A 22,803-nucleotide genomic window follows, 5' to 3' on the forward strand; every position below is an offset into this window, starting at 1 on the left:
GTGGGCCCCAGATGGGTCAGTCCGTCCGCAGTTTCCATGGTGGCCCCACCTGTGTTTGCACACATTGGCTTAAGTGAACAGTCAGTGGGCTGGCTCGCGATGCTAGCCAGCCGTCCAGTGGACAACTGAGCTGTCCTCCAGGTGGCCTAGCATCCCCGTGGCGCTAGCCGGCAGTCTGGTGGACACCCCTGAGTGCCCTCTTAAGCCAATGTGGGGAAACACAGGTGCGGCAACCATTATGTGCCTACTTTTTAACCATCTGGGGTCCAATTGGCCTTGCTGGCTGGGTTGTTGCCATAGAAATGTTGACACAGACTGACTTGGACCGATCACTGGCTGTTTTCAACACATCCGTATTGTAAAAAAAAACGGCGACTGAACTGTCTTCAATTTATTGAAACCGGAAGTAAGACATTTTCTAAGGGTGATGTCACACTTGCTCAGTCCAGTTTTTATAAACAGTCAACAGCCATGACCTAAAAAGTGTCATTTACAGGCTTGTAAACCCTAAAAAGAAAGAAAATAATAAAACTAAACCAGTATTTATTACTTATCATTTAGTGGCAATAGGTAGCTCATGCTAATCCAGCTTCTGGCTATTCTAGTTTATCTTACAAGAGAGTTTCACCTTTCCTTTGTGTGTCTCTTGTTGAAGAAGACAACCCCATTGATTGCTACAGGCCGTTTTTCAGTGTTACTTTCATTATTAAGCTAATTAAGCCGACAAAAAACCCTCACATTTTATGTTTACAGTAAAGCTGTCCATTACACGGTACAAAACAGGAAAAAAATTAAAAGTTTTGGCAAAATCCAGAACCAAACAGGAGAGCAGAAAGGTGAGGCTTTGAACTGGTGTATTCACAGGAATCTAAAGTTTGTGAGAAAAAACCCCAACATGCCTTGGCCACAGTGGGAGGAGCTATAAGTGACCTTACACATGCATGTGAGGGGAAAGTATGAGCAATAAGAGAAGGGAAGCAAAGCTGTAGAACTAAGGAGAACTAAGGGTAAAAATAATAAGTATCGCTGTAATCTTACCACCGACAGGGTTAGCAGACTGAGATCCTGTGCGATTAACCCCATTGGTTGAGTGGAGTGGGGGGGGAAAGCAGAGGTGGGAGGGGGGAGGAACAGCAGATTAAACCACATGAATTTTGGGTTAGCGCAAAAAGCGTTATGGTTGTTCGATGGGAGCACATCCCGGTATTCCATACCAGGAAATAAAGTGACGCTAAGACACCATGTTTAAAGAAATAGAAATGGAAGGCTGGGAGAAGCAGTGCATGTTGGGACAACTGTTATGGCGTATGCACAAACCCAAACCCGCTCATAAAAAGGCACTTCAACAAAAATATGAAGAAAAATATTCACAATCACCCTTTTATTCATAATTTTCCTGATATTTTTAAGCTAATTATATACTATGGGGGGGGGGGGGGGGGGGTGCATCTTTGATGACAAATGATCCATATTTGAACTGAATCCCTCCCAGACAGCACCAACCTTAACTTTCTGCTATCCCTGAATAAATACTTTCCATATCTTGTGTTTGACAATCTAGTCCCTGTCCACCACACCGTCCTTAGTGATGAGACACAGCATGCAGAGAAAACACCTTGATCAGAATGAGAGCAGTAGCAGGTGGGGTCACCATTCCCACTGTGGTGCACAAAAAACACGAGCACACTCTGACAAACAGACAGGAATACCTGGTGTGCAATCGGATTCGTCGGAACCTGAAGGCACAAAAACATTTATATGCGGAGCTGGATCGTTACCGTGACGGCAACAATTTAAGAATCGCGACGGAGAAACCCCAGCGAGGTTTCAAAACATCCGTTTGTCGATGAGACAAACTCAGCAATCTTTCCACAGACGTTTTGGCACAAAGTTGTATCCATTTGGATAAAAGGACTTACGTTGTGACTGGGAGACCATTTTGGCGCGACTGCGTCCCCGAGAGTCCACCTGGCTCGACACGCTGCTGGCTGTGGTCAACAGCTGCTTCGTACGAACGCGGCCTGCAGTTCAGTGGAGGGAGGACCATAAAAATACAAGAAGAACATCAACAATTTTAATGTGACAAAACTCAAATGTCCTTAAATAACTTGAATTTAAAAAAAAGACTAAATTGACGCTGTGAGCTTTTTATTGTATAAAACCAAAACTCCAGCACATAAATAAATACAGTATAAAACAGGTTTTTATAGAAATAATCTTTAATAAAGGCTCTGAAATTATAGATTTTGTAATACACTGTTTAAATAAATATTTATGGAATTATATTAACTAAAGCAAGAACATAGAATTTAAAAATTAAAAGCACATGACAAATTATACAGAATAAAATGATGATTACTTTGTTAATAACTTTGAGAGATAAATCATCACTTAGATCATTTAAAAGCTTCCTAACTGAAAAGAGTTAGATTAGCAACTAAATCCCAACGACAATCTCTCATCGTCTGATCTGGTTCTTATGACACAAAGAAACTCAAATTTAACTTTTCACTTGCAAAACTCCATTTATAACATAGAACTAAATGTTATAAAATGTAAAAAAAAATCTGATTTAATTCCAATATTTTTTTTAAATGAAACTTTATGCAGAAATTAAGAGTTAGACAATAGTTAAGAAGCTTTGACATATTTTCTGGTTAATGATGAGATGAAGTCACTAACAGCAGGGGGCGCCAACTAGCTATGTTTACATGAAGCAGGATGATCTGATGACACGGAGAAGAAGAGACGATCTTACCATCCGTCTTATCAGAGGCATCATCTTTTGGGGCAAATAGAAAGGGGTGGAGAAGAAGAATAACAGAATAAATAAAAGAGTATTTTGGAACAAAGATGAGGATAAACCAAAGGAGCAAAAAAAATAGATGGAAAATTAAAGGAAAATAGTCAAATGAACAGCCTCTTGCCGGAGGGCAAGAGGACGGCCAAAGAGGAGATACATGGATGTCTTAACAGAGGACATGAAGTTGGCTAACGTTAGGGTAGAAGATGTTCATGATAGAGTGAGGTGGAAAAGGATGATTCGCTGTGGCGACCCCTGATGGGAAAAGCCGAAAGAGAAAGAAGAAAGTCAAATGAACAGCAGAGAAGGAAAAGGAGAGGAGGAAATGAGCACAGTTTCTATTAGTATCATACCATCTATTGGAGAAAGATCTACAAAGATGTGGGTATCAACATTAAACAGATTATGAAGAAAGGACAATATTGAGCTACAGAACATGCAGAAAGAATATCCACTGAAAAAGACGAGCACATGTAATCGAGCGGGATAGGCGAGCACTACAGAGCGTGAGTGTGTCCACGTCCATCCTTGCAGACTGCTATAAAGGAATCCATCATGAACCGAGGAAATGGTCCCTCTGGACTGATGAGACTCATATATGTACCAACCCCGGTTTCCAGCTGACCACATGCTGGTGGACGCCTGCGCGTCTGATCAATCCGCCAACTTGCCTGACAGAGCCCTTACCCAGAGAGGAGTAGGAGCGAGCGGGCTGCTGTCCCGCTACTCTGGCTTGTCCAACGTGGCGCTGTTTAGAAACTGCTGCTGCGTTTACGTCCACGTCGCTACGGGAACGCTGCAGGGACGTCAACGACACCCCACCTTTTGAACTGGCAGGGACTGATGGGACAGGAGGAGCAGGAGCAGTGTGTTGGAAAAGGGATGGGAGGTGACGGGAAATATATATATAGATAATATATATATATATATATAGTTCCCATACAAACACATAAATACATCAAAAACACATGCAGGCACCACACAACACAATACGAAAAACAACAAAAGGCATATTGACATGTTTTTGTGTGTGACAGATCAAACAAAAACGCATAAGCTTGTCCAAGACAAAGCAATGAAAAATGAGAGTGATGGGAGATGATTTTGTAGGAGCAAACGCTCGATTTGAAGAGTGTATTATGGGATCACAAAGTGTTGAAAAAGCTTGTGTGTGTGTGTGTGTGTCTCACCTCGCCCTGGAGCTGCAGACCATTTGGAAGACAGAGGACGGCTGATGACACGGTAAAAAAAAAAAGAGAGGATTTTAGTTGAAAATATCTAAAAGATTTGATATGATGTGATATTTGACCGAAGCCAAAACATTTGCGCTTTTTGTAATTTCCTCTTTTCAGTCCAGCTAAACTGTCCCCTGACCTTCCTTTAAGGGAGCAGCATTGCATAAAACTATTACGGTAAACATAAAAGAAATGTTGAAAATAAGAATCATATGCTTTTTTGTTTTAACAGACAGATACATTTTAGTTATCTTATTTTTGAAAAACCAAAATTGTTTTTCAGTATTTAAAATGTCTTTTCGCCTCTCAAAAGTGACAATCAGCATTCGTAGTTTTAACTGGTTGCACAGGAGAAAATAGCTTTTTCCGGGCTGGATTTCAAAATAAAAGACATCATCTATGGGTTAGGAGAGAGAAACGTTTGGGAACAGACAGTTTTTGTGTGACTTGTTCTGATGTTATAAATTCAGACCTTTGTGTTTCTCCACAGATGGTTACTTTCATACATTCCTTTGGAATAACTGTGTTCCAGCTGATAATAGAGCCATCCAACTATGTACTACAGCAACACAGCCTGAGTGCTATTTTTTTAAGTGTTTGCCATAAGTTTTTAATAATTCCTTCTAAATCCAGCGTTGAGATTAGGGTCCACTCCATTTCTTAGCAACCTGGCTGCCCCGTTTTGAAAACAATCTTATTCATTCATTCATTCATTTATCTTCTAAATCCTCTCTGGGTCACAGGGCTGCTGGAGCCTATCCTGGCCACTCGTGGGGGTGAGGGCAGGGGACATCCTGAGACGGTCGCCAGTCTGTTGCAGGGGCACAATCACACACCCATGCACACTCACATTCACACCTAGGCTCAATTTAGAGTGACCAATTAAAAAGCCCCCAACATGCTTATTGTGCTTACTTTCTTACTTAAGATGTTTATTTTTGTTCTGATTACAAAGTTATGGATTCCATTCGTACTGTCACATTACATTTTAAGATGACAATTGATGCCTACAGCAGAATACTATAATTAAGCTGATGGTATGATCAATAAAACCTTACGGAAAGGATTTCAAATGAGGACAGAAGCAGCATTATGACACAAGACTAGCGGATAATCGTCAATAAAAACCACTTATTCTACAGTTTTAAAAGTCTTGAAACAACCTCACAGGTGTAAAGGTGCAGGAGTGGTTTCTTACTTCAAGCTCTCCTGAGAGGATGACGAGGAGCGGTCACTCTGGGGAAGCGAGGCCACGCTTCCAGAGCTCTTCAGGTAGGACTGGAGTGTCCTCTGGTAGGATGTCTCCAAGGAGTTGTAGAGAGCATCTGCTTCTGCTGGAAAGTGATTCCTCAATCCCCAGTAGGCCCTAAAAGAAAAAGAAGAGAAGTTAGGGAAGAATTTAAAAAAGGAAAATAGACTGCCTTCTGATTGGTTCGTGTTTTTTTTCTTAGAAAAGACCATCTTACTTGCGAGCTTCCACTCTGGCCTCCGAGTCTGGATCATGAATTCCCTTTTTGATACTTTCAACTAGAACTGCTGTGTGCCTGAATGCACAAAAAAAATATCATTTAGCATTTATGAGAATGGCACATATTTGCTGTGATTGGTTCAGTATCTCCTTACCTTTCTAGTGAATGGGTCTGCCACTCTTGTAGTAGAAGGTCCAAAAAGTCATAGCAGCGTCTGAAAAGAAAGAACTCCTTTTGTTTCAAATTTTCTCATTAAAAAAAATAAGCCCATATAACTTTACGAACAAAGAAAACACCCAAAAACATTTTATTTGGAAAGTTGAAACATCCGTGCAGCTCACCTTCTGACAGCCACAGACTTTGAAGTGCAGTTGCTGGTTATGAGTGGGATGAGCCTGGGAACATGAGTGTGCTGCACAGAGGAGGGTAAAAAGATACAGAGCTAAAGCCTCAGAAGTTCAACTTGAAAGCAAACATTTTTTTAAAACGTACCCGTATAATGATCCGGATGGCCGAGACGCCAGACATGGCCATGACTTTGGCACAGTTGGGAATGAGGTTGAACAGGACGGGGACAATGGCCTCCGCTCCATGGTCAAATTTATTACCCAGCACTGATGAAAGGTGGCTGCACCAAGACAGGGAAAAACACAAATTAAAACACACACACACAAAAAAAACACAATGATCGCCAATATAACTTTTCTGTCGCCATGAGAGGCTGCCAGTTACCATAGCCCCATATTAACTTGTTTTTGTGGGGTTTTGTTTTGTTATTCTCCTATTATTAACCTGTTTTGCTACTCCTAATTCTACTCCGACTATTTTTCATGTCTTTCTGGGCCTGAAGCGGTTTGCGGGTGCATCATCTACATGATCGGCTGTTGTCACTTTGTTGTCACAACCGGCGATCACGAGGGAGGCTAATGCGCAGCCAGTAACAGCAAGAAGATGGGCTAACTGGTGTGGAGACTGGGCTCCATTCTGGGATGTTTCTTAGAGCCTGTGACTGGTGGGTGCGCGGAGGATGTTACAGGAATCCATCATGGAAATCTTCAATTCTATTCTCTTATCTTTTATGTGTTTGTCACGTGTTTCTTTTTTTTAAGGAGTGAAACCTAAGAGTACAAATATCTACTTCCAGTCTCTACCATCCAGACTCACGCGACAGTGATGCAGGCCTCTCTGACCACTTGTGAGCGCAGGTCTTTAGCTGACAACTTGAAGGCTCCATCCAGCAGGCGGAGGTGCTGGTAAAAGCAGTCGTAGCCAGCTGCACCCGCCACCAGTAAGGAGCGGATCTTCTTCAGCTGTAGAAGCAAACACACACAAAATGAATAAAAGTACCAACAACAAAAAGATGAGTTCAAAGACTGCACAATCTACTGACAGCATTTGCTCTCTGGTCCCAGTCATGTTTGTCATCTGAGCAGATCTCCCGGATCTTGTTGAGGTTGCCCTCTAGGTCCCTCGCCGAGTAGATCTGCAAAGAACGGGAGCTTTGAACGGTTTTGCTTGACAAATGATTTAGGGTGAATTGAGAATTCTTTTGCTTTGTTTTGTACCTGGACAGTGGGAACATCTGTAAAAGCTTTAACAAAATCCTCTTCATCGATTGCAACCGCACTTTCCTTAGACACTAGAAACAAAAGCAGAAGAGAGACGATTCCAGTCGTGTTATCCCCAGAAAAGCTTAAAGGTAAAAAACACAAAACAACAACCCTCATGCATGGATCTAGATGAGGTGCTCTGGTGCCAGGACTTCTGATTAAGCTTTCTGGACTAAAATATGCTGTTAAAGCTGATGGCTTCACCGTTCCAGACAAAAATATGCAGCCATTTGAGCTTGCAAATCCTTTAAACACCCAGGTATGCACAAACTGTTTAAAACCCTGAGCAGACAGTGCTGCTCATAGACTTCCTGGGAGTAATGGACATTCACAGCCCCCTGAGGGCCCATCTCCCACAACTCCTCAGCAGGGAGGAGACGCGCATAGGGATCAAAGGAACTGGACTGGCCTGCTCAGAGGTTTGAAGTAAACCAACAACGTAGAAGGGTAAAGGAATCTATCAATGCAGGTGTTCTCTATGGGGAGTTAGAGTAGCAAAACCCCAGTATGGAAAATTCCAGCTCTGAAGAATGGAGTGGATGCCTAGCAGGATGGCGTTTCAGGCACATTTCTCCTTTATGACACCATAACAAGCCAAAGATGGAAAAAAAGAAAAAAAAGAGCAGTACTTTGATTTAATTTTCATCCCCAAAATAAGATTTGTCGTGGTAAAAACGAAAGTGAATTAAGCCTCTGCTCTATTCAAGTCTGAGATGCTCATTTATCTGTGATTGTAGAAAAAGTGCATACTATGTTCAAATTACCGTAATTCTATTTATATAGCACCTTTCATGTAAAAAAACAGGTCAAGGTTATGTACATAAAAACAAACAAGAATGCAGAAAACACCAATCCCTATTCATGCAATAAAATACACAAAAACAAACACAAGTAAAATAGAAATGACTAAAAAAAAAAGAAAAAAAAAGCTAAAGAAGAAAGAACCCAGAAGGTGCCGTCTGCCCTGTCCTCCTCCTATTGGCTGGGGTGTCAGTATGGACACAAACACCCCAGCCAAGGGTGAGAAAACACTAGTAAACAGTCTAATTTGGCTAAAAGACATGAAACAAATAAATATGTGTTAAAATATCATACAAAATATAAGAGCAAAAATTTCTAGATTAAACAAATATGTATGTGATAAAAAATCCAAAGATGTAAGAGTAAAATTTCTAGATTAAACAAATATGTATGTGATAAAAAAATCCAAAAATGTAAGAGTAAAAATTCTAGATTAAACAAATAAAATGATAAAATTATGTGATAAAACATTATAAAACATAAAAGAATGAAGAATAAAAAAGATATGACATGAAATCTAATTAAATGCTGATTTAAAAAGATGTGTCTTTAATTTCTTTTTAAAAAGCTCAACAGTGGATGAGGCCCTCACATCCTCAGGTAGGCTGTTCCACAGACGAGGCCCGTAGTATCTAAACGAGGCCTCGCCGTGGTTTTTTGTCCTGACCCTGGGGACCTTCAGCAGGCCTGCACCTGAGGACCTAAGGGCTCTGGGAGGTTCATAAGTTAAAAGCAAGTCGGATATAAAAGAAGGACTAAGACCATGGACACTCTCAAAAACTATTAAAAGAATCTTAAAATCAACCCTGAAGCTGACAGGGAGCCAGTGCAGGGATTTTAAGATTGGTGTAATGTGCTCCCTCTTCCTGGTTCTCGTTAAAAGGCGAGCAGCAGAGTTCTGGACTAGCTGCAGGCGATTAAGAGTGGTTTTCTTTACCCCAGAAAGGAGGGTATTACAATAATCTATCCTTGATGTAATAAAAGCATGAATTAAGATTTCAGCACTGGCTCTAGAGAGAAATGGTCTAACTCTGGCGATATTCCTTAGATGGTAAAATGCAGATTTAGTTAGTTGATTCACATGTTGGTCAAGCTAAGATCTGCCTCTAGAATCACACGGAGGTTCCTTACTGTGTCACATGTAGTCATAGAATTGGTTGACAGATAAAATTGAACCCTATCCCTCTCAGCTTCACAACCGATTACCAAGACTTCAGTTGTCTTGGTTGAGCTGCAAAAGGTTTTCTCCCAACTCTCCCAAACTGACTTAAAAAGTGAGGTGGGGATGGGATCAAGAGAACACGTTTTTGTTTTCATTTGGGACATCAATGCAGCATCAATCAAGGCAAAACTGTTGAGCGTTTTCTCACTGATAGGAGGACGTACAATGGAAAGATCAACAGGGAGTTTTTGTTCCCTCCCCTGTAAGAAAGATGATCTAATGTCATCTATCTTAGTGGTAAAGTGAACTGCAAACTCCTGACAGGTTTTACTGCTAAAGGTGGAGGGCGGGCCAGAGATTGGGTTTATTATTTTGTCAATTGTGGCAAAGAGGATTTTTGGCTTTGACGGATTTTCTGCGATGAATGATGTTTATGTTTTTGTGTGACCTGTACATTTGTAATATTCTGTTAAACAAAAAGTGCTTTATATTGAAGTAGGCTTCATAGAAACTGAATAATTTGCCATATTCTTGTCCCTTGTAAGCACAAAAAAAAAGTGCATATGTGCATTTTGTAAAAACAAAGAAGAAATAAAATACCTAGCTTTCCGCCAGTAGCGCTGGGTCTGCGTGCAGCAGACGGTTCTCCAGGCTTCTTGGGAACTTTGGGAACTTTAAAGGCGGCTTGAGCAGAGGAAGAGCGATCTTCCACACTGTCGTTGTCATCGAAACTACGATCTGTGCAGGAAAGAAAAATATTGTGTTAAAAAGCTCCATGAAATTTGGCTAAAAATTGGAGAAAAAGTAATTTGCATGAATACAGTTTATAAATAGGTGTACTATTTTAAATTTAATAAAAGTAAAATATGATTAGCTGGTCTAAACTATTTTTAAAAAATTATGTAGGATTTTTTAAGCAAGGATTTTTGCCCTTTTAGAGACAAGAAAAAAGGCAAAGCACAAAAAGACAGACGGCCAAGTCAGTAAAGGATTAATCAATACCAATTAAATTACACTTCACAGCTTCAGAAGAAAAAAAAGCAGCACCCACATATTTAGGATCAGTGATCACTGACACTTAACAAATAAAGATGCCCAATAACGCAACTGGTGACAGCGCACTCCCTGAAGCCTAAAACCTCTTTGTGCGTGCCAGCAGAAATCGCCGGAGCTGCAAAGCTAGCAATGACACTTAAGATTTTAGTCACAACAAATCGGTGCAAAATGTGAGAACACGCACGCCCACATATACAGCCGACCGTGGAGATCAAACCGCTGGCAAAAGAATCAAATTGCACCCCGGTTTCTCAGACCGTCAGGCATGAAGAAGTGAACTAAAGCCACCACCCTATACGACAGAGTCGTACATCAACTCACGTATACATACATGTGACATACAGACGCACATTGATGCACATGCATACACACGCTACCATCTGTAGCTTAGCAATTGTTAACCGGATATGGTACTGACACTGACATCTCATATCGTCACAAACACACCCAAGTCCATTCAGTGCACTCACAGTCACAGATGCGCTGGCAGATAAGTCTCCTCATGCTTCAGGGAGGGCGTGGTTCTAGGTTGCCCCTGTCTTCTGCAAGTTGCACCCCAAAACAAATACCCAGGCCTCACCCACACTTCATGTGCAAAAGTGCGCGCGCACACACTCCTCACATCGTTGTCCAAAAGCCCCTCCACCCAAAAAGTGTTGGCATTTTCTTTCACTCCTCCGTCTTCTATCCCTTCCCTCTTATTTTCTCAGCCTCTCTCCACCTTCTCTGAGCAGCCTCACAGCCAATCGGATGGCAGATGACATCATAGTGTTGCAGCCAGTGCGGAGGGCGGCCTGCCCGCCTCTGTATGTGTGTGCGTGATGGTAGAGCAGCGGAGCGGCATACAAGCAGACACTTCAGGAATACAAACGGGGATTCGCTGTGTTCCCTGCAGATTGGTGAACCTGAACTCATCATGAACAACACGTGCCTATTACATCCAAACCGCCACCTCTCAGAAGACCATCGCAACCTCCTGTCCCCCTATTGTGCTTTTATTTTAAAAAGTAGTCATTCATACTGAGGTTTGTGGGTAGTTACAGTTTTGTACTAATTAAAGTAAGATTCAGAGGCAAAACTAAAAGTAGTGCAACTGTTTTCTACATCCAGAATTGTAATAGTTAGGAGAGAATGCCATTTCTAGATTTTCTAGATGTATTCAGACACTTGAAAAAATTTGTTAGGATTTTTTTGGGGTATATTTCATTATTTTTAATATTTATCTAGTTTAACTGACCAAATTAAGACTTTGTGAGCGAGGACTACTCTATAAGTTTTACCTCAGATGTTTTTTTCCCCCCCGTTTTTACAACCTAAGAATTCTACATGGCATAGGCTGCTTTTTATATCAGTTTTCAAATAACAAGCGTTGTGCTTAAATGATTCAAAAATTTGAAGTCCCACTCTAATCATTTTTTCATCTATTGTAAAACTATTCCCTGTGGTCTCTTAATTATGAGATATAGGACATGTTTTTGCAGAGTGCCAGGAGATCATCCAAAATTTGCAGATTTCCCATCATCCCTCTGTTTATACTCTCACCGCTAGCTTACTGCCCCTCACCACCCCAAGCTAACATTAGCGGTGCAACAAAAATGGCGAGCAATATTGGAGCTATCCAGCGGTACAGTTTGGAGTCGGACACCGTCTCAGATAAGGAAAAACAAAGAGGTTGTGTCTATTTGTCTACAAGTGGATGCATCAGAATGGAGAGGAGCAGGGAGACTTTGGCCCGTCCATTTCAGTTGCTGTATCACCAAAGGGAGCTTTTTCCAAACAATATTTATTTTCCCCCTCTCTCAATTCATTCCAATTTGAATAAAAAATACTCTGACATGCTGTTTTAATTTTAAATTAATTTATATAAGTCCTCTATCTTGTTAAAACGATAATTTTCATTGGAGTTGGTCTTAAAGGATCTCTGTGTCTTATGGACTGGAATATTAAATATTAAAGATATTAAAGTTCGAATAAGACGTGGTCTTCCAGACTGCTGAATTTGATTTGCAGCCCGGATTTAAAAAATGTTTTTAATAGATAATTAAAAGAAGGGAAAACTTCTCTTTACTATGAAATATTTGATATTTAAAAAAAAGTTATGAATATTTAAATAAGTAGATTTAAGTAAAACTCTCCTTAATGTTCAATATCACTGTAGTTCAACAACACAAAGAGGACAGGAAGAACCCAAATTTATGGCTTTGAAATGAAATCCTGGGTTAATTTAGCCAGAGTCTGTTTCGCTACAAGAGCATGAGCACTGATTAGCATCATTGTTACCATGATTAGCATCTTTTGCATTTGTCTAGTCAGACCCCGTGGGAATACGTGTCTCTCTCTGTGAAAAAGCACGGCAAAGACAACAGGGAGGGGCAGATCCAAAAAAAAGCAATGGAGCTCGCAAATCTGAGAGTGAAGGGACTGCACACGTGCTGTTGTCATGACAACCTGTGCAGCAAAAAATGATTCATCATAAACCGATATTATCCTCTTTAATTTATTAACAAATGACTGGATTAATTTTTTTTTTCAAATACTGTTTGTTCATTCCTTAAATTGGGATTATTTTTTTGAATATAGATTTTAGTTTGTAAAACAGAATCATGGATCACAGAAAGCATCGACGTGATTGCAAACATTTCAGAGTTTAAGACCGTCTGCAGCACATAGACACCGATACACATAAACCCACAGATATAGCAGTCCCAGCATGTACCAGGCAGTGTTGCCATGGCAACTAGAGGCAGATATTCCCTCTTCAAAAGAGAAGAGAGAAAAAAATTCAAGTCAAAATATTGAGAAGTGACAATTTTCCATGAAAACACAACATAAAAGTCTGCTGTGTTAATCTTTCATTTGGACCAGAAGAAGCTCAGATCAAAAGGCTAGTAGATGGGAGGCAGGTGGGTTCAAACTATGAATCATTGCTCTTCTGAAAAAATAAACACAAAAGGATGGAAGACTTCAGAAGAAAAAATATAGATAATTGCTCTTTTGTTCATACAAATCAGTCAATTGGCTCAGTTTTTATTGCATGGTGGCAGCACTGTTTCGCCTGCATCGATCGTTATAGGTGGTTCAAAAATGTTGCTGTTTTATACATGAAAGAGAATTAGTGGGATGTCACTGGTTTTTTGTTTTGAGCAGAGAGCAGTCTGAGTTAGTTCCTTAGACTGATTATAAACCTCTTAGTGAAAGAGGTGTCAAAACAAAATCTGCATTCCTGCTTCAAAAACTTCCATTCACATCAGCTGTAACGGAGAATGATGAATAGGGAGGATTGCAAAGCAGAAATCCAAAAATTTGTTGACAGTGTGGTGTTTTTTGAAGCCTCACTGGGAGTAAATACTGGTTCGTTTGTAGCACAAGATTACTTGAGAACAATAAACCAAAAGAAGTTCAGAAGTTTTATTGATATCAGCTGTGACTGCAGCTACAAGTTTTTATTTTGAGACACAAAAGCCATCATGTGCGACTTATGCAAGTAGTATGGGACAGGGAAGGGTTTGGAAAAAGAAGAAAATGAGAGGATTTTGATTCCATTTTCCCTACGGAGGCAAACTGCTGCATTTGCAGCCCAGTTCAGAGAAAACAATCTCATTCAAGGGAGAAGGAGAAATCCACCGCAGCACAATATGAGTCCCAGTTTAAAGCGGGGGAGTGGGATACACCATCATAATTTAGAGAAAAGCTTTTCTATGGCAACCAGTCTAGCCATGAAACAGGGTCATGGTTGCATGTCCACAGCCAGCGATGCACTGGAGCAGAACGAGCTGGTCAGCCATTGTTTGTGGGTCAGCCATTGCTGTTCTATCAATACGCAGACTGTAAAAGGTGCTACTGACGATCAGTATGCAAATGACCTTATTAAACGAGCGTTTTGCTAACAATGGCATGCTTTCCATTTATGGGATTTATCTAATTTACTGAATAGATGATCATTTGATTTGATGCTTAATTTAAAATATTAAAAAAAATATAAAACTGTGGACATTTTTCTTTTTTTAGTACGGATACAAAAAATGTCCACATAAAGGGAAAAAAAACCCTGTCAAAATTATAGGTTAGCGCTAGGCCTGCACAATATACCGCAAATTTATCGTTATCGCGACATCAAGCTGTGCAATATGCATACCGCAAAAGACGGCAAAAATCGCAATAAATGATTACCTTAAATGTGCTAAAACAATCTCATGGCAGCTTGAAATATTGAACAAATGAAATAAATCCCTTTATGCATTTAACTAATCAGAAGGACCCGTTTACGCTGTTGATCAATCAGATGAGCCCTTTTATGTTTGATGTTTGGCTCCTACGTCGACAAGGGTCATTTGGAATATAATTTGTTGCAGTGAAATGGATATGATGTTTTTGTGTTTTTTTTGCTATTTGTTTATATACCGCAATTTATATCGTTATCGCAATATTAATTACCAATATCGCATATCGCGAGTTTTCCTCATATCGTGCAGCCCTAGTTAGCGCATAAAAAATAAGAATTCTGACTGTTTATTTGTGGGTTTTTTTTAGCTGATTTGTCACAGTGACTGATATTCTGGGTTTGTCAGGCTCCAGCTACAGCAATGTTTTTCATTTCCTTTAAATAATAAGCTGAGGCAACAGAATAGATACTCATGAAATAAAACACTCAACAACTTATACACAGAAACAAAGTTGCTTACTCCGGTTTTCTTTCCACCCATTTAAATAACGTTTATCCCAGCCACAGGACTACAGAGAAAGTGCTGAGAGTTTAAGCTGATTTCAGTCAACATAAACCATGTGCTGACAAGGTTTTGTCGGGGCGCCAAAATCCTCAACCAGATGAGATTAAGCAGCCATGCACAGATGTGAACCCTCCACACCAGCGTCATCCGCAACTGCAGCCTGTTAAATGAATTATTTCAGTTGTCTTTCATCATTTCATTGTTCAGTCCTATAGTCTTCATGTTTTATTTCTTTCATCTCTGTTCTTCTATTAGCAGGATGGATCTGTGACTCAGCGGATTTAAGAGATTTCAGTCAACAGATGTAAATATTAGGCCTGCACAATAATTCACAAATGTACCGTCATCGTGATATTTGCCTGTATGACACACCGATTGCAAAAGAAGGCCTAAACCGCAATAAATGGCCACCTTAAATATTTACACCAACACTAAAACAATCTCATGCCAGGTTAAAATATTTCATGAATCAAATAAAGCCCTTTGCAAATTAGGCCAATTGGACGGAGTCTGGAGTCTTTCGCAGTGTCGACCAATCGAATTCAGCCATTTCATGTAAAATACACGCCTCCTATGTAGACGAGAGTCATGATGATGTATTGGGTGTTTTTTGTTTTGTTTTTGTTTTGCCATTTGTTTGTGTGTCGCCATCATACTGTTATCGCGATATTGATGACTAGTAGGGCTGCACGATATGAAGAAATCTCGCGATATTAGTGATCAAGATTGCGATAACTGTATAACTCGCGATACATGAACAAATAGCAAAACAAAAACATAATTTCCATTTACCTGCTTAATTTCAATAACAGTTAACCCTAGTCTATATAGGAGGCGAACATCTAACATAAAAGGGCTCCATCCAATTGGTCAACAATGTGAAGGCGGCCATCCGATTGCTCAAATGCATGAAGAGATTTATTTGATTTGTTAAATATCAAGCTGCCATAAGATTGTTTTGCGATATGCGTATAGCACAGCTGGATATTGCAACAACGATAAATTTCCGATTTATTGTGCAGGCCTAGTTATGGATAACGATTATCTATCCACCTATTACCACTTGTGGAGAGTCACAGGGGGTGCTGCCTGGAGGCCATCTCAAGTACTGCAGGATGGAAGCAGGGAAAGTTCCCTGGTCCAACCGGGCCACAGACTCCCTCCCACTCCAAAACCACAACTGATGGACCAACAAAAACTAACCACACACTAGAGTCTAGACTTTCAGAGTAAAGCAAATGTCAACAGGAAAGCGCAATATTCAATTTGAAGACTTCCAGCACAGAATGACTGACGCCTGAAACGTTTGTTTTCATTTACTTAATGAGTTTTTTGTTTTTTTGTTTGTGTTTGTTATTCTTCCTCTTCTTTCTATCTTACTGTGAAAGGGGCAGGAATATCTAAAGGGTCCATAGCAGTGAGGTAAACAGACAGGGATGTCATAGCGCTGATATTATGTCTGTGTGAAGTCATGACAGAACTTTAAAGATGAGCAATCCTCTAATTACAATCTTCAGGTATTTTTATGTTTCCTTACACTGCTTCAGGAGATCAACATATATAATCCAAGAGGCCCAAGAACAACATTACTTTAGAAAGAAAGCATTTGTACAGAAGGAAGATAAATTGTTACAAAAATGACTGTAGCTATAATAGTGAATTAATTTAATATATGAGTGAGATCAATGTCTCTTCATAATGCTCCACATAATGCTTTGCATGAACCTTCAACTGCTTTAACCCAACTGCAGCGCGAGTTGAAAAAAGGACAATTGCCTAAATCCATCTGCCGTCATGGAGGACAACGTCAGCAAAGCCATAAACAAGCAAAACAATTTCATGTTTTCCGTCAAATAAATGGCTAAGAAAGCAAACATGCGGACAGTTTCTTTGCAAGTGAAAGCTGGAAATAGGTACAACTAGGCTTGCACAATAAATCGCAAAATTATCGTTATCCCAATATCAAGCTGTGGGATACGCATATCGCAAAAGAGGGGGGAAAATTGCAATAAATTGTTACCATAAATGTGCTAAAACAATCTTATGGCAGCGTGAAGTATTTCACGGATCAAATAAATCCATTTATGCATTTGACTAATCTGGACCCGTTCATGTAGTTGACCAATCAGATGGAGCCCTTTTATGTTAGATGTTCACCTCCTATGTTGACCAGGCTCACCTGGAGTCTAATTTAAGTTATGATGACCAATTTAAATTAAACTGTTGCAGTGAAATGGAAATAATGTTTTTCTATATGTTCATGTACCGCAGGTTATATCACCCCCCCGCCCGGATTTTTTAATCCATTCTGTCCCTTTCTAGGATATCATCATTGCAATATTGCTCACTAAAATCACAAAACACGGGTTTTCCTCATATTGTGCAGGTACAACTTTCCACTTACAGAGTCAGACGGACCCACACAAATCCCAGCTGATCAGGACAAAATGACAGGAGAAATAGAGCTAGAAAGTTTAAGCCGACGTAAAAAGAGATCTAGAGCTGTTAACGTACCACCAAAAAGGTTAGGTGATGAAAATTGTTAAGAATAATTAGAAACAGAATAGTTAGAAACTCCCTTTTACTTTTTATTACACCAACTTTTACTTTTATTACACTAATGGTCTAAACTTGATTCATTATGTATTATCATCTCAAAATTATATTACATTTGAAGAAAGCACAACCAAGAATATTGTCTCATAATATTCCTCATCCCCCCTTTTTCCTTTTTGTGTGTGCTGGTGTTTGTGCTCTGGTAAATGTCTGTGATAACCTCAGAGAGATCTGACACTTGAAGCTCCCTGACCTTCGAGCATCTAACCTGCAACAACCTGTGGGTGTGATTTTCACACCAGTGTCCATCGGATGATCTTCTGAATATGCAAATGCAGGGTTTATATACCAAGCCCATTTTCCTGTTTTCTTTTTTCGGACTTTGATGCAGCAGCCTGTTCATCTGTCTGTAACCCTTCGTACAAATCTGTGCTTCTTGTGCGGAGTAAAACTACCACTAAAGCTAAGTATTGTCTCTGAGTCATTATTCATTCATTTCTGTGTGCAGGAAACTGAGATGGAATGAACCTAGTTTACCTATATTACAGTCCTGTTTACAATTTCCAGTTTCCTCACAAAAATAAAGAAATGTTACAACAAGGACAGGAAAAGTAAAAACAAAATATCATTTTAACTTATATTATTCGCAACCACATCTTTGTTTTCAGTTCTGTGTGAAGGTTCTTACATTTGTAGCTTTGTTATTAGTCATCTTTGAAATTTGAGCTTTTCCCACTTGATTAAAAACCACTGCAGAAACTCAGACGTTTGCAGAGAATTTAGCTCACAGCACACAAAAAAAAAAGAGCAGTACGACAAAACACACACTCACACAAACACACTAAACCATTAATCCTGTTAGGCCCTCTTACGGGGATTCATAGCAACAGGCAGATCCAACCACGGGAACATATGCCAAAGTGGACATGGGCAGGCCCCACCCACCCCTATTACCCCATCAGCCCACATACCACTCTGACATTAAACAAGAGATTAAAGTAAAAAAAAAAAATCTTAACATTTCCTCAATACAGGAAAAAAGAAGAAGAAGGACTGACCGTGACTGGGGCTGAGAGCCATGTTTCCTGAATTCAGGGCTTCATCAAACCGAGCAAATATCGCCTGTAACCTAGAAAGACAGAGAGAGGACAGAGTCAGGGCAAAAATACATACAAACAAGTCTGCCGAAGAATTCCAACTTGACCTACAGCGTTGACCCAGAAACAAAGTGCTGCTGGGATCTTTTTTCTTTTTTTAAGGGAGCAGCAACATGTGAACAGACAGGGGAAAGGTGGGTGTGTCCTTACTCACAGACACACACACGTATGAAGCAGCACCCCGAGGAGAAACCTCCAAACACTCAGTCCGGCATTTAACACACCATCACGTGGAATTATGCGATAAAATGAGCAGGGAGGGAGAAAACTTGAGAGCGCTCACGATCAAAATCATAGCTTCTAGCAAATAAATCCCAATAGAACATGTCGGATGTAGAAATCGGCGCATCAAAACAACAACAAAGAAATGCCATGTCCTCTGCTGTGCACGACTGTCTCCTTCATGGACATCAATGCCGCCAAAACAACTCCCCCTGTTGAAAAAAATACAACAAATCTCTGCTCTCTACCTGCCTTCCCCTGATTCTTTTCCGACGGTTGACCTTTAACCACCAAACAACTAAGCAGCTCCGGATAAGTGGTGATTAGTGGTGCATCTGGCAGTTTAGAAGTGCAGCGTTTTTCACGTGCTGCCTCTCATTTGCATGCTGCTCGTCTGTGTGGCTCGGGAAAATTCTCTGACCCTTCAGTTTCTGCTTCCCGCTGGCTTCAGGGTTCCCGGCGCACGGGTCGATGGGGTTTTTGCGAGCATTGCTGCGTTGCTACTGACACTCCGGTCCCTCGGCTGCCCTCGGCTCCTCGTATCCAACATGGTGCAGTGGCACAGAGAGGGAGGGAGGGAGGGGAAAAAAAAGACAAGAAGAGAGAAGGAAGGAGGGAGGGGGAGCCGAGCAGCAGGAGACCAGAGCATGATACAGACATGCGTCGAAGCACCGCCCACTTTTGCATGTTTACAGATCATACATATGGAGAAAAATACAGCAAAAAGGGAGTTCAATCTTTAAAAAAAAAAAAAAAAAAAAAGTGTTTGCATCTGCTTGGGGAAAGTCACGTTTTGTGACAGTCAGCAAAGAGATTCAGTTACCCTTTACATAACCTCTCTCCTCTATCCAGACATGCATACTCATCAGAGGGGGAGGGGCTGCACAGAAACAGACTGGTCTACCCCCTCCCATGATCTTCTCTTCTAACCCATTCCTCACATTTCCTGCTCTATTCTCCAGATTTGGCTTTATTTATAGCACTCATCGTAAAAGGGTCACCCTGTTTTTACATCTAAGTGGGAGGTTTCAAATGTCCAAGATCCCGTTTAGTAGGAAAATTTGGAGTCATGGTGATCCAACGTGTAGTCTTAATTTTAGGAGTTACAGGAAAAACAGACAAAATGCTCTTAATTCCACTTCCAATGCAAGTAAGTACGTTCACACCGGGCTCGACACTGCGCGTTCAAGCGACCATTTTCAGTGTAAAGTCTTTGTAATCCCACGGAAATGTGGGTTTGGGGCTTCTGCCCTCAAAACTCTCCTGTTCATGCATTACTACGTAAGTTTTTAAGTCAGTTTTCGGGCTCTATGCACAAAATATGCGGCCATTGAATTGAAAGTTAAATGAGTTGAACTTTGACCAATCAGGGACTCTGACTTGGTAGTAGCGTATAGATGGAGCCTCTTTCAATTCATGGAAGTGCCAACTTGATCATAGAAGAGAAAATGAATGTCTGTGGTTTGTGCCCGGCCGGAATTATATGACGCAAAGTCTTTAAGTAATTTATCGGAATAGAGCTGTGAAAGAAAAAGCCTACATAAGTTTCACCAGATTTGTACCGCTTGAACATTTCGCACCAAGTCTCTTCCAAAAGTCAGTACATGCGCTAGTATCAGGTCACGACAGTCCTGTGTGAACACCGTATGATAAAAGCGTGTTCAAGAAAGCCTGTTTGGCGAGTTCCTGACCCAGGGTCAAATACCCGCTGCACGAAATTAGGAAAACTCGCAATATGCAAAATTAGTAAACAATATTGCAATGACGGAATGACTTGCGATACATGCACAGATAGCTAAACAAAAAACAACATATACATCATTTCCATGTTACTCCAACAGTTTTGTTTAAATAAAATTCAACACAACTTAAATTCCACTCCAAGTGACTCATATGTACATGAGAGGTGGGCATCTGACATAAAAGGGCTCCATTTGTTGTACAAGTAGGGATTTGAAATGAACAAAGGTAGATCTTTTGTTGATAGAAGACCATTTTTCTTGATACAGGGGCCTTTTTGCTTTCTTGAGAGTCAGCTTTTGCAGTGTGGAGAAAGAAAGAAGCCACTGATAGCCAGCAGAACCAAATCACAAAGTCAATTCAAAAACTCAAAAAACACCATCATTCAACAAGAAATCCCCATGCTGATTAACCTTTCAACGTTAAAGCTCCTCTATCAATTTACCAACTTACATCTTTGTTCATGTATGAACCTGTTGAGTCTCAGACTATTCAGCTCCTTTGCATTCACGACCCCTTTTTCAGCGAAGCGCAGTCATTTCCTTTTTAACCCGTGAAAACCCATGGTGGTGACATCAGTGTCATCATTCTGTGCTCCACTTGGTCTGTGCTATATCCTTCAACATTTTCTTTTTAGGGAAAAATGGGCCTGGGGTCTTATTTGTCAAATTCAGATCAACAATATTCACAAAGAAGGTAGATTTTTTATTTTTCCCTTTTCTCATAAATCATAATTTCCCCCCTTAATCATCTGATGTGGGTTCCCACGTTGGTATGTGACCTAGTCAGTCAAACATTAAGACCCAGAATGGCAGCAGCCTTAAAATCCACTCAGCAGAGACGCACTACCACAGAACATATGCAGACATTCAACTCATTCCTAAACAAAACATTGAAACTGACTGATCATTGATCAAATCCGAAGGGACGTTTTCAGTATTTAGTCACGGATTTTACTTTATTTTGGGTTGTGTGCATGTTTAAGCAATTTTTAGTATATATACTAGAATAATATTGTTTAATATTTAAAAAAAATTGTAGTAATGGGGCCTTTTTTATCCTTTCAAATAAAATAAAAAAGACAGACATTAAATAGAGGAAGCGTGTTTACGAAGACCACAGATTGGGCTAATATGTTCAACACATGACGCATGGAAGCAGCCAGCATTCACAGATGCATGATTCACCGACGCTGCTGCTTGAGTTTTAAATAAAACAGACAGGAATGAAGGGGAGGGGCTTCAAATAACCCCCTAAACTACACATGTAAACATGGCAGCAACAGAAACATTCAATGAATCCCAAGAAGCAGGTTTACTACTGAAACATGCCACCCCAAGCAATGCCTTTGTGCCCCTGAATGCCTGCCCCCGCCCTCCATCCTCAGTCAGTCAGCATTGTGCTCTGGAAGAAAGTCCCTCTTGTGTGTGTGTGTGAAAGGCCGGGTGGTGCATGGTGTGGACTGGGACAGACTCAGTGCCAAGGCCACGGGACACAGAGGCGTTGCACAAACACAAAATAAGAGCACCAGTTTAGTCAAAGTCCTGTCAGAAACGAGCAAAAAGCTCACCGCTGAGCTGGAAGTCCTCTTTTCCCCAAGTCGGCTCGCACCCTGTCGCCGACATGGCGGTAAACATCCACCAGCGTGTTTGTTGCAGCCTCCCGTACCTGCAAGAAGGAAAACACATTTTTCCAGACAGTGTTTTTCTGAAAATCGTCTGTAGGATTACAATTACAATGTTTTAAAGTCCAGCTCCAATCATCTACTGATCTATGTTTAAAGCGTCACCCGTGTTCTTTCCGATTATGATTATGCTGCATCTGTCAAAATCCTAAAAACTGTGTTGTTTTCTACGACAGTTTCTGCAGAGCAGCAGTAGTTCTGAGATGTGGTGCAGGGTAAGCCTGTCCCCATTTCCCATCCTCTTTCAGTTTACATTCCCTTCCACTAGTTTACAGCCCCTCACAACCCCAAACTAACATTAGCAGTGCAACAAAAATGGTGCGGAATATTGGAGCTATAAGCCATACAGTTTTGATCCAGATTCCAGCTCAGACAAGGAAAAGCAAAGACGTACATGGATCTATTTGTCTGCAAGTGGATGCATCAGGAATGGATCGGAGCAGGAAGCTTATAGCCAGCAGACTGTAGTAGCCGCGTCACTGCTACAGGCTTTTTTGTAAACCCCTGATTCAATTTAAATAAAGTATTACAGTTTAATCTTCATTTTCTTTATAAATGTCCTCAATCATGAGAAAAATGCT

General features: G+C 40.5%; 1 protein-coding gene across 35 annotated transcripts in view; it reads right to left on the reverse strand.

The window, feature by feature from the left end:
- clasp2 (cytoplasmic linker associated protein 2) overlaps positions 1 to 22,803 on the reverse strand; it is a 52,584-nt gene that overhangs the window by 18,606 nt on the left and 11,175 nt on the right. For 12 of the 35 annotated variants that reach the window (XM_023960115.1, XM_023960101.1, XM_023960105.1 and 9 more), the window contains exons 6-22: positions 22,109 to 22,206; positions 18,478 to 18,548; positions 9,681 to 9,818; positions 7,073 to 7,146; positions 6,898 to 6,990; positions 6,672 to 6,817; positions 6,000 to 6,135; positions 5,849 to 5,919; positions 5,662 to 5,721; positions 5,505 to 5,582; positions 5,237 to 5,404; positions 3,994 to 4,034; positions 3,491 to 3,643; positions 2,759 to 2,782; positions 1,920 to 2,021; positions 1,710 to 1,736; positions 1,039 to 1,065 (exon numbers count right to left, since the gene is read on the reverse strand). In XM_023960115.1, the coding sequence (XP_023815883.1) occupies positions 1,039 to 1,065; positions 1,710 to 1,736; positions 1,920 to 2,021; positions 2,759 to 2,782; positions 3,491 to 3,643; positions 3,994 to 4,034; positions 5,237 to 5,404; positions 5,505 to 5,582; positions 5,662 to 5,721; positions 5,849 to 5,919; positions 6,000 to 6,135; positions 6,672 to 6,817; positions 6,898 to 6,990; positions 7,073 to 7,146; positions 9,681 to 9,818; positions 18,478 to 18,548; positions 22,109 to 22,206 (1,507 nt within the window). Of the gene's footprint in view, positions 1 to 1,038; positions 1,066 to 1,709; positions 1,737 to 1,919; positions 2,022 to 2,758; positions 2,783 to 3,490; positions 3,644 to 3,993; positions 4,035 to 5,236; positions 5,405 to 5,504; positions 5,583 to 5,661; positions 5,722 to 5,848; positions 5,920 to 5,999; positions 6,136 to 6,671; positions 6,818 to 6,897; positions 6,991 to 7,072; positions 7,147 to 9,680; positions 9,819 to 10,606; positions 10,793 to 18,477; positions 18,549 to 19,046; positions 19,361 to 22,108; positions 22,207 to 22,803 lie in introns of those variants that run through there. The other 23 variants (XM_023960123.1, XM_023960117.1, XM_023960122.1 and 20 more) reach the window with 12 other exon arrangements.

Source organism: Oryzias latipes, chromosome 11, assembly GCF_002234675.1.
Source record: "Oryzias latipes chromosome 11, ASM223467v1".
NCBI lineage: Eukaryota > Metazoa > Chordata > Actinopteri > Beloniformes > Adrianichthyidae > Oryzias > Oryzias latipes.